The 12,305-nt window shown below is 40.4% G+C and overlaps 1 protein-coding gene across 16 annotated transcripts in view; it reads right to left on the bottom strand.

The window, feature by feature from the left end:
• CASK (calcium/calmodulin-dependent serine protein kinase (MAGUK family)) overlaps positions 1–12,305 on the bottom strand; it is a 350,351-nt gene that overhangs the window by 10,258 nt on the left and 327,788 nt on the right. For 6 of the 16 annotated variants that reach the window (XM_012730304.1, XM_012730305.1, XM_012730308.1 and 3 more), the window contains 4 exons: positions 8,156–8,236; positions 7,971–8,051; positions 5,354–5,556; positions 3,928–4,047 (listed from right to left, as the gene is read on the bottom strand). In XM_012730304.1, the coding sequence (XP_012585758.1) occupies positions 3,928–4,047; positions 5,354–5,556; positions 7,971–8,051; positions 8,156–8,236 (485 nt within the window). The remainder of the gene's footprint in view (positions 1–3,927; positions 4,048–5,353; positions 5,557–7,970; positions 8,052–8,155; positions 8,237–12,305) is intronic. The other 10 variants (XM_004689960.1, XM_012730313.1, XM_012730311.1 and 7 more) reach the window with 3 other exon arrangements.

Raw genomic sequence — 12,305 nt, forward strand, 5'->3', positions numbered from 1 at the left:
ACCATTCCCTCTGTTGGAACTTCTATCACCCCATTCCCATTCCCACACCCTCTCTCCCTCTTAAACTCAAGTAGCCTTGCATTTTAACATTATCATAAGTTGCAGGCTGAGTGATCCTTCAGCACTCAGTGCTGATGTTCTTTTCTTGGAAAGTCCTTTGTGAGCTGTGAGCCAAGGGCAGACGCCCCACTGGTGTATTCCCGCAGCACCCACTACGCTGCAAACACAGGTGCCTGTAGGAGCTGTTCGTTTTGTCCATTCTTCTCCTCATGCCCAATGTGACGCCTGGCATAAACTGTCTTTATGACAAAACAAAAAAACAAGAGCAGGATATATAACTTCCACACAACACATCCTGCCTTCTGAGGCAGAATGGACTAGCAGTCCCGATGCCTTCTTGGCTGAGGGGAATCTCTTGGTCTCTATGAATATACAGGGTCGTTAAGAGGCAGGCTGGAGAAAGGTGTTGACTTTCTTGTTTAGTGCAAGGTTCACTTTCACTAGGATTGTGTTTCTGAATTTCAGTTACATAGTATTTCTTTGTTGGTTAAGGGAGCCTGGTTCAGTTCTACTATTCATCAAAGTGCTTTAAGTCATAGGCTTGGTTTCCCCTTGTGACAAAGCTCTTCAAGCCTGTATATGTTCATTTTTGAGAGAGGTACCTGACAACTTCTTTGCCAGTTCTCTTATGACTGAAGACTTAAGCAAGGAACAAACATCATGAAAAAGTTCATCTACTGCTCAGCAGAGCTTAACAGGGATGTTCACTTAGAAATGTCCTTTTTGTCAATATCATCTTTGGCCATTTTTCTGTCCTTCCTGTGTTCATAAATGAAGTGACTACAGGGTCTAAAGAGACATAAGGTTTCCTGATCACCCCAACATCCACTCACAGCTAGCTTCTGAGCCACTGAGGTGGGCAAAAAATCCTATGCACAGATCCTACCCCTGCTTCCATCCCTGAAGCTACTCGGAGCGCCAGATGGAAGTCCCCACAGCACTGAATGGAACCCATGGATGAAGGCGAGAATGACACCTCAGGCGTGAAATGGTCTTTTCTCTGCTCAGTGACCCCAGCCTGATAGCCACCCGATTCTTGGAGTAGTTTAAATGTGAGACTGCTATGTCATTTTACAACACCAGAAAACCCACTGCTTGGAAAACATTAGCTCTCTGCGGATCAGTCTTCCCTGCGCTGAACACGCACCCTCGGTCTTTAAACTGAAAGACATGAAGGTCACTCCGCGCTTCCTGCATAAAGCTGTCAATTAAGACTGTGCTCATGACACTTCCCAAGGTCTCTAATGTGTCTAAGGATCAGGTGATAGTCCTTTAGCAATTAATTGCAAGGAAGGAGCTGTTATACTCCTATTAGATAAGAATTACGTGATCTGTGACATTTCCCTTTTTGTCCTGGCTCCAGCAAGGTTAGATCAAATGTAATGTTTATTAGAGTCACAAGAGTAACCTCTGCAGTTGGCGTATTCACTGCATTTTCAGAAATTATAAGATGTCTAAAATTCTAACAAAGATTTCTTGTCTAGTGGCTCTCAGATCTTCAACAGAGTCACCACACATCTTCTCAGATACTTGCAAAGATCTGTTTACAAACTGCTCTTCTTATGGGTTTCAAGTGGGTGCCAGTTTTGGGGTGCAGTCTTAACTTGCCATAGGCTCAGAGTCCTTGAGAAATGGAGTACCTTCACAAGGCTTTCCTACTCTTAAGCCATTAATAGGTAACTTTAAGAAGACCTCTAAGCCCACATCCCTTGTGAATTAAGAAGAGGTACAAATTTGTTAAGATTTACAGGGATACATCTCTTTCTGAATCCAAGAGGAGAGAGAGCGTCTAGAAAGAGCACTGAAAATACGATGGGTTCTGACAGCCAAAATAACATATAGCTCATCTATGAGCTCAGGTTACCTCTGTCTAGGAATAAAAGATCATTGACCAAGGATCTAAGACTTGGCTTTTTTATTTTTCTGAACTAAAACCTATATAAGAGAAAGAGGCTGAATCATTTTGTACAAAAACCTGAGAGCGAAAGGAAGAGTGACTGCAGAAAGCAGTTATCAGAGCACTAGCAGATTTCACAAAGCAGCCCTGGTTCAGGCGCGGGCTCTTGCTTTGAGTATAGACTCCAGGGAAGGCCACAGCTACCCCTGGATGCTTGTTCCCTCTCTGGGCAACAGCCAAGCCACAGATATTCTGCTTCTACTTTGTAATGCAGCAAATGTATAAATCAGAATAAAATTAAAATCTAGAACTGGAACGGTAAGTTTTGATAATACCCAGAGTTATTATAGGCAGCTTCAGGACTGTAGATTATTTTTTGAGGCACGGCCTTAGTTCCACGAGAAATAATTGCTATAGTTTTTCTCAGATTTGGGTGTCTTAGAGGTTTTTCTACATGTTAAGACAAAAGACAAAAATTTCAATTGTACTATTACATACAGGGTGGACCAGCTTTAGGATGCCTGTGGTTACCTCTTCTAGTATGATGGTACAGTGGAAGTTCTGGACTGTAAACAAACCCCAAGCCCCAAACCGTTTAAAGTCAAACTTCATTTTTAATTGGCCATAAAAACTTGGACAAATCACAATTGTGTTAAGCCTTGGTTTTTTCATCAATCTGGACGCTGATATTTCGTATTTCAGCGTAACAAGGATTGCAAGGTAAGATATACTAGTGCTTGGAAAAATAGGAACAAAACCTATTAATGCTATTTTTAAAGAAGCCAGATTATTCATTTTCTTCTAGTTTAATGTTTTTACCACAGTCCTTGGGGTTTCACAGTGCTTTATAGTACTATTAGATATGTGTTTAATTTGGCCTCCTAAAAACAAATTAAGATGGGAGAAAGTATTAAACCTGAACTGAGGGAGCTGAGCACCAGTGCTGAAGTACAGCCCAGTCTTTGTACAGCCCACACACAGTGGGAGTGATGTCATGGCAGGAATGAGAGGATTTTAAAAATGCTACATGGTACTTCACCCATCGTGGGCAATTTTTGACATATGTGGAGGATGGAGTTCATCCATACCAGCATTTGCTCCTGGCACAACACTTGGCCTGTAGTGAGTGCTTACAACAGAATCAAGCCGTCAGGGGCCTCTGGCCGAGGACCTAACAAGCTTGGGTAGGAAGGGGTGTGAGGGAAAGGACAGCCTCCCTGGAGCAATGAAGTTCTGCCTGACAGCAAGTTGGCCATCACCACAGGTGCCCTGCAGCAGGACCTGGGCCGTGCCTGGCCTGGGGAGACAGTGGGCTGAAGGCAGAGAAGTCCAAGGGCGAAGGCCAGTGGGTGTGGATCCTGTAGGGATGTCTGCAGCTCTACTGCCGGGCGCACAATGTGAGAGCAGAACTAGGCCTGGGCAGCCCGGGCAAGAGAGCCTGGGACCAGAATGGTCAACCAGACCAACAAGAAGAACAGGGCCTGGGTGACTCCTGACTTCAGGGCCATGGCCTGAAGAGGCTCAGGAGGAGACCAGGATGTCTGTGGCCTGCCCTCCAGGCTAGACGGCCCCGAGAGGTCAGAGTTCTGAGAGGCGGGCACAGGAAGCAGGACAAAAGGATGCAGTGAGCTCATCCAACAGTCAGGGGAGCGGGGAAGGTGGCCAGCCCGGGGCCAGGGGCGCTCTGATGCCCAGTGCCACATGTAAGTTACTGCTGTGGATGTCCTGATAAGGCTGAGAGACGTGCCTCCCGCTCAGCAGTGCACAGCAATGCATGACTGGGCAAGGGCGGGGGCACAGGGAGAGCTGGACGCTAGAGGGGGAGAGGCAGCGGCAGCAGCAATGGTGGCAGGGTGGCAGTGGCAGCGGTGGCAGCGGCAGGGAAGGCAGAAAGCCCTGACAGTGAACTCAGGGGATGCAGAGGGGCCTGAGGAGCCCTGCAGCCAGCATACTGCTAGAGACATTACTACCAGCAGAAAACGACGTTCAGGTGAAGACCAGTGTGGAACCCAAGGAGAGGATGTCGAAGACCAGGACCAGGATTGAGACTTTGCCTCTAGCCACCCCTGGCCAGAAGATTTTTCCAATCCCTAGTAAGGAGGGATTCGTAGTTAAACAAAAATCAATCTGCGTTACACATCATATATTTAGTTCTATACAGGTCCAAATAATTCAGTAAACTGCATAGTGTTCATCCTACTGCTCTCCTCCCAGCCTCTTCACCAGGTTCCTTGTCGTTTCCAAAGTTCCAAGGTCGAGAACCCCATCAGATGCTGTGAAACGGAAATGGGTGAACCCCCCAGTCATGAGGTTAGGGTCTTAGAGCCCAGGCACTGAGCTGTCAAGGCCCAGACACACCAACCCTGGACATGCAGGTTCTGCCCTCACCTGGGGGATGGCTAGGGGACCAAGTCTCACACGGTGGCCCCTGAACAATGATCTTCCCTGCTTGGGCTGGCTAGGTAAGCCTCCTGCTAAGCACAGCCTGCTCGAGGTGGGGTATGCTGAGCTACTTAGAAGTGACAGGGGCTTGGGGGCACCAACCACTCTGAGGAAAGGCAGGCCTGGCGACACAAGGGCACCCAAGTCTCTCTTGTAACCTGCCACAGTGTGTGCAACTCCCCAGTCCTTCCCATGTCTGCTTATTTTGTCCTCAGAGATTAAAAAAAAAAAAGTGCTTGTGAGCATTTGTGATTTAAAGTCTCTGGTTTCCTGTTTTGCAAGTTGAATAATTCTTATTGCTTCTAGCACAGAACTTATTTACAGATCATCTCATCATCTCTGCATCTGGCTCTCTTCAAGTTCTCCATATCCCTCTTCTCCTAGGTTTTGCTCGGGGTTAGGTACTGTCCTCAATAAAGAGGAAACTGTGTTCAGAGGCTGAGAACCACCCGGCCTCCATCCCCACTCCAGCTGATACCTCCTGGCTTACTCATGCTTGTTTACATAAGCCTAGCGCTATTTCAAACCCAAGCCCAGGATCAGAGTTTGTCGCTGGTGAGTAACGTAAGATGCTGGCAGAGGCTCTGATGGTCCTGCGTGAGCTGTACTGAGAGAGGAAAAGTGGCTGTTGTGATCACAAGGTGCCAGTCTCATCCTGAGATCAGATTATTGCAGGATTGACGGCAGGCACAGACCCAATCAGGTACTTAACTGAACCTTTGAATATGATAAATCTCATAAGAGAACGATCTCTGGTTAGTTACAGTGTGTGCTCTCAGTCCAATCACAAGTCACTTTGCATTCTAGACTGTTAACCCAGGATGCCTTCGCTACTGACACTTTCTTGTAAAATATTAAATTATTATGTGACTTATGCCATTCTGGTGGCATTTCTGTATTCAGAACCTTAGCATGCAGGCAAGGTGATGCGACCTGGGGTTGGCAGGGCATTACCTGAGGCTCCACGTCCAGTATTGCGATCAGTCCCTGCTCGTGGATCTTCCGGATGGTCTCCAGCTTTGTTCCATACATTGCATCCTCGTGGCTGCCATACTCCAAGTACTCATTATTAGAGATGTCTTGCATCATTTGGTCATGGGATACAAAGTAATAATTCTTTCCATTTTCTTCATCTTTCTTTGGAGGTCTGGTTGTATCTGTAAAGTCACATGTCAAGAGATGTTTAGAAAGCTGAGCTTAGGGCCCTCCCTGGTGGCACAATGGGCTAAGGTGCAGCACTATGAAGCTAGCCGCTGCTTCCGCCCGCTGCTCCCCTCAGCAGTGTCCTTCATCAATCTGCCTGTTCTGCTCCCTACTCTGTCTCTGGTGAAGCCTCTCACCGCCCCTGCATGTCTGGCCTGTACCTCAGTTCTGTATGCACAAATACATAAATCTTTAAAAAAAAAAAAAGCTGAGTTTATGACCTTGTCTCAGTGGATCTTTCCAAACCTAATCTCTACTTAAGAGCTTGATATTCTTTAATCTATGTCCCACGCCCTAGTCCCAACTCCAGTAGTTATGTAGAATTAAATTCTAGATATCCCGTTTATCTGTAGGACATCAGTCCCCATAGGCCCCTTCAGTTAGTTGCTTGGTTTGGTGACTCTTTCAGTGTTTAGATGAGATCTATTTTCATCCCTACAGAAGAACGATACTAAATGATTCAATATTGACATAAACATTTTTGCTTTAATGCATTAGGTCTTAAGCAGAAGGAAGGAAGAAAAATTTAAAAAAATGGGAAAACTACATCTGGTTATTTACATTTAAATACAGATTAAATACAATTATAATTTCAGTTTCACTAACCATATTTCAAGGGCTCAATAGTTACTGTACCAGACAGCACAGATATTGAATGATGGTGACAGGACCCTATGGTCCTCAAAGTCTCAAGTATTTACTTTCTTTTATAGATAAGAGTTGCTGATCCTTGACCTAAGTGAGTGTATGATAAAATGGCTGTCAAAGAGTCCTAGCTTTGTGGACACTAACAGGACCAACATTCTGCAAAACATACTTCAGGAAATGTTTTTCTAGAGATGTCAGGGACTTTGCTTTTAATCTTCCTCCATTTACTTTCTTCTTCTTTCTTCCCTCCCTCTCCCTTTTTCCATTCTTCACTCTTTTTCTTTTGACATCCTTCCTTCCTTTCAATTGCTTCTTCCTTCCTTGTATTTTCCTTCCACGAGCCAGGACAGATTTTATGCTATTCTTTGTATTTCCCCTCTCCAACTAGACCATTAGAGTTGCCAAGTGCCCATGGATAGCAATGTGTGAATTTTAACAAGAGGGACCCTTTCTCTAGGCACATCAAAAGCCAAAGAAAGGGCAAATTATGTTGATGCTGTTCATTTTTCAGTCATTTCATTAGTTAAACACACGCTATAGAAGCATGTAGGGGCGAATAATTCAGAGAGCGGCATGGCTGAGGTCTGCAGTACACTTTAAAACCAGTTCAGTTCATTGGCCATTTAGTGAAAGAGAAGTTCAAGTGTTTTGTGAGCGGGGAAAAAACTATCAACTAAACTTACTATACTCATGATCTAGACATAAGGAGAATTAAAGGACATTTTTCAAAAAGTGTTTCACTAGAAAACCCCAGTGGCAACAACTGAAATGATGTTTGATGAATTTCCTTTTTGTGTGTGAGTCAGACAGGTTTGGGGATGAGGGTGGTCTTGTGAAGCCTTATGGCTCTCCGGTGCATACAGAAAACGGTACCTGTGCGAACATGGCTGCAGAAGGCATGCAAAGGCCCTGCTGGATGGAGCCACTGTTCACAACTTCTCCTGTTGCTCCTAAACCCAACCTCCTTTTGCTCCTCCCACCTTGAACAAAATTCTGTTGAAAGGTTCTGGGGTTCAAATTTTAAACTTTGGAATAATCATCAGAATAAAATGATAGTGGTGAGACGGCTACTATTTATCCAGTATCTGCTGAGTATTTCACATGATCTCAAATCCCCGTTACAGCCCTGGAATTATTTTATTTTATAGTTGAGGAAATGAAGAAAAGAGGTTAAGAGAAATAGCACAGGATGTAAGGAAATAAAAATATCACAGATTTAAGATTCTTTACCATAAATAACCGAGAGTACATTGGTTTTTAAATGATAAAAGTCAACAATTAGGTATTTATTATTTGAAGCATTGTCATACCAAAGAAAATTTTGTCATATCGAATATTAATCATACCCAATCAATAAAACCATTTTTTAAAAGAATGACTCTTCTGGGGAATATTTATAACACACTGTTGAAATAATTACAACAGAATGGAGGAGCCTAATTTTGTTAAAAAAAAAAACCCCAATAAATAAGTATGCACACCTATAACAAATGTTTACACAAAGAGAAGCCTAGAAGGGTATATACACAACAAAATAGTTATAGCACTATTATTGGGGGTGTGTGGCTAGGATGATTTACTTATTTTCTTCTTTTTTGACTTTCCAAATTTGCTACAAAAAAGCAGTTACTACTTATGTAATCAGAATAACAATGTAAATTGCAATATTTAAAAAGCATTAGGAAAATGTGTTTAAAAGATTAAGACATTTATTGCTTACGTGGAATAGGGTACGCAAACCGATCCGGGTGCTTTGTGATGAGGGTGTTTTTTATGTGTCTTCTACCAACACCATGTGCACCTATGTCATTTTTTAAAAAGAAAGTTGAAGTGACAGTTGTAAATAATAGTCGCAAAATGTTTTGAAGATGAGAATAAGATAGCCATTAGTACAATCACACTTACCTAATAAGACTAGTGTTTTCCTTTTGAATGCTGGCAGTTTTACTACTTCTTCATATGTAACAAGATCTAATTGATCAAACACTAAAATGCAAAGATTTAGAAGAAAGTTAAATCTATAGAAGGAATATTGCATATATGTAGATTTTGCTAGTAATACTAAACTTATAGTACAACCATATCTTTAAAAAATATGGATCCAACTTACAGTATATAGCTTCATGTAATTTAAGTCATATAACCTTTTACATGTAACGTGTAAATTAAGTCATATAAACTCTAGGGAGAAAATTTCATTTTTAAGCCCATGAAAATGCACTTTAGAACTGAACTAGGAACAGAGAAAGATATGTTCAGCACATGCATAAAAATTCAGTTCTAAAAAGATCTGCATATTTTTTCATGCAGTATCCAGCAAATCATATTAATTTATTTGCAACCACATGCTGTTCATATTTTTGCAATTCTAAGAAATCAGCAATGCTAAAAAGAAAAATTCTACAGACAGTGATCAACATGAATATAGCATGAATGCAACTGAAGTATCAAGAGAGAGGCCAGCTAGATAATTTCAGAAATGGATGAGAGATGCATGAAAACATCTGGTCATTTTTTTTTAAGAGAATTGCTAAAGGTAGCATGCTAGATTCTTTCAAAGTCAAGTCAACATTATGATTTCACATTTTGAAACAAGCACCTCACAAGTTTTATTGTAACCCAGCTATTCCATTGGATGGAGGAAGTTTTGGGGATGCAAGTAGGGGCCCAAACTTTGTGAGCTTTTGTGCAGTAAATCAGGATGGACCGATGGGAAGTTGTATGAAATAGCCTAAACCTGGAAACCTTTGCAAAAGGGGAGTTCTCTAATCACTACAGACTGAATACTTAAATATATACATATTTGGAAATCTGCCTCTTGACAAAACCATTACAAAAAGTTTCCTGAGAGGATGACCATCCCTCTTGAAGTTCAAGATGGTCCAATTCTCACATGCATTTAAAAATTCTTGCAAGAATGCTAACATCATGCAACTGTTTCCTGTATTATTTTTCTGCATGGGAATAACCAAATATCAGACATACACCGACATTTATTTTTAAAAGAATATGGGAATAAGCTCTGGATTTTAGAGGGGCTGAAATAAAATTAATGAAATTGATTCCATGGTGTAATAAAGGAATCTGGGACATTTCAGTCAATCATTAAGAGAAACTTCTACTCTTGGAAGACAAGATGGTGAAATGCTTTTGAGTATTTGCTCTGTCCTTAACATTCGTGAACTTCCCAGTAGCAAAGAACCTCAAAATGCAAAATAGGATGCCTTAGAATGCAACAGATCAGAAACAAACAAACAAACAGAATCATTCTCAATATGTTGAAAAAAAAAAAGCACTATGTTAAAATAAGGATTAGTGCATGTTAATGGGTATTTTTGCATTTGTTTTCTCTTGATAATCTGATCCCATAAAGGTCCACTAAAAGTTTTCAAAGTAAATTATCTTGCAACAGCCCAAAACCCAGAAACATTCTCTGTGTTTAGAATGGCAGACACACGAAATCAAGGTGAACAAGAGGTTTTATGTGCAGCAGTGCTAGTTAGTCATGCTTTGGTAGTAATGCACTGATGAAGGTTGCAAGAATAAAAGCAGGAGTGCTATGGCATTGATTTTTATTCCCATTGCCTTTTTATTTCCACTAAGGAAAAATCTGCTTATGAGAGAGGTGCATCAACAAGCTGATATACTTTAATATATAAAAATAATCAAACATCTCACAAAAAAGCAAGATGATGATGAACAAGTTTTCTGAATGATCTACACAACCCTCTCCCAATACAGAGCCCTATCTCTAATCCTACTGAATTAAGAAGTATTTTTTAAAAACATGTAAGGATGAGTTAGATAACAACAACCACCACAAACAAATGAACAGTTATGTTACACATCAATGTCTTAATCACATATGAGTAGCATGAAGAGGTTACTCTGGTCTAAATGAAATTGCCACATGTTAATAGGATTGAGAAGTAATAAAAAACTAAGACATAAAAAGAGTATGAGGAGACGACTTAAAGACTGAACTTTCAAAGGTTTTAAGTTGTTTATTGATTAAAAATAAAAGACTTAATGAAAGGAAACAGTTGAAACCAAAGAGGCATAGTCACTTAACAGGTTACTTACATGCACAGAAGCCATTGGGAGTAAGACGGCATGAAAAATGTACAGGGGTCATTGAAATATGGCTTTTAATATATTAGTAAAATAAAAGTATAATATGCACAAAAGAAATTTTACCATGCAATATTCTAAACACAAGGCAAATAAATCACATTAAGAAACAAGCTCATTTCAATAAAACTTCAACAATATATCCTTATATAAAATCCAGTGGACTTTAATGCTAGCATATGCATAGAAAATTTCAACTGGGAATAGTTACAAGAAGTCTTTTTTTAGAGATAGTAGGTATAGTAGCTTTTTCCTTGTCATTTATACCTCCCTCTGTTGTTTGAACTCTCCAATCATGTGCACCTATTATTCTTGTTTTTTATTTGTTAAATAGCAGTGCAATTATGGGTCACTTTTTATGGTCTTTAGAGTTTTCTGTATTATAGAAAAAAAGTAGTAGCTTTTAAAGTCAACAGTACTAATTTGTGGCATTAACTTAAACACACCTATGAATGAATGGTATTACAGAAATCCTCTATGGTCATATGTATGTATGCCAATAGGGTTTCTCAGGATATTTACATGCAACCGCTTAGGGTGCTAACATTAAAAAAAAAAAAAGAAGGAAGACTTTTTTGAAAAACACATTTACATTAGCAACGATCATAAAATGCCTTTGAGATCCTAGGGTGGAGGAATCTTAGTACCTCAAGAGTACATAATTCTAGCAGTGTTGCATTGTATCTATGTGGCTAAAACCTTCTGTGCATTGTGGAAAATATATTTACTGTAAACACTATACATACCATAATCAAATCTATTCCCAAGGCTTCAGAAACACTGTCTGGCACAGCTTGCTCATGGTATTAGACTATCTGGTAAGCTACTCAATATTTCATACTTTTAGTTATTTATATAAGTACTTTGAAGTTGAATCACTTCCATTAAAAAACAAAACTCTGATACCTTGTCTTAGCTACACATATCTTCAAATACCATAAAACCTTTGATTAGAAATAAAGCATCACACACTAGTACTGCAGTGGCCAGGCAGATGATGAGTTTGAATAAGCAGGCAAAGTAAAGAATGGACGGGTGAGGATAATGGGTCCGAGAGGAAGGGTGTCCATCCAAAAGGAACATCACCAGCCCAGAGCTGCTAGAGAGAAAGTGCCTCTCGTGTTACCACATTCTCTGTTCTTTTAAGTCAGAAACCTAGATTTTTACAATAACTATCTTATTTTCAAAGATTAAAATAGTTTTAAACACTGTGATGTATGGGGGATTGTTTATGGGTCAGTTAGCTGGCTGCTGCTCTATAATGTGTGGTGTAGGAGGCAATGTGGTTTGAATAGAATCCTGCTTTACCTAGACACGTGAGATTTCTGGTGACAAAACAGAAATAACTAATTCTGGTATTATCATTCCCATCAGTTGTAGATATCAAAAGTTCTCATCCCTTACTTATACTCTAACAACTTCAAAGTTTGATTCTTGCCATCATAGATACAGAGCCATGCTGAAGTCTCAAAGATTTGAAGTAGAAAAAAAACCATGCGATGCTTGTTTTAATTTACTGAGTACTATAAAATGTCCTTCAATGTATTTTGCAATGAACTTCTGAAAAGGCCAGGACAATCTTTAGAAATATGTTGGATTTGTGGTCCGTGAGACCATTTGGCTAGGTCTAGGTATTAATGAATATATTTCATGCTCTGAAAGCACCTGCCTTATCAGTGATTTATTTTTATTTTAGGGTAATTCTCTATATAGGCAGTGCTGCATACGGGAATGTGTACTCATCATAGCTAAAAGGAGAATGGCCAATGAAATACTTAACTTCTCTTTCTGACAATTTCATCCTTTGTGAATTAAATACATGCTCTAAGCAAATGGTTCTTCTGGATTTTATAAGGAACATTACAGAAGAGTTGGTTGGTAAAGGGGGAGATATCTGAAGAGATGGTGACAGAAAGACCTTGCC

Source organism: Condylura cristata, unplaced genomic scaffold (assembly GCF_000260355.1).
Source record: "Condylura cristata isolate star-nosed mole 26May11 unplaced genomic scaffold, ConCri1.0 scaffold00027, whole genome shotgun sequence".
NCBI lineage: Eukaryota > Metazoa > Chordata > Mammalia > Eulipotyphla > Talpidae > Condylura > Condylura cristata.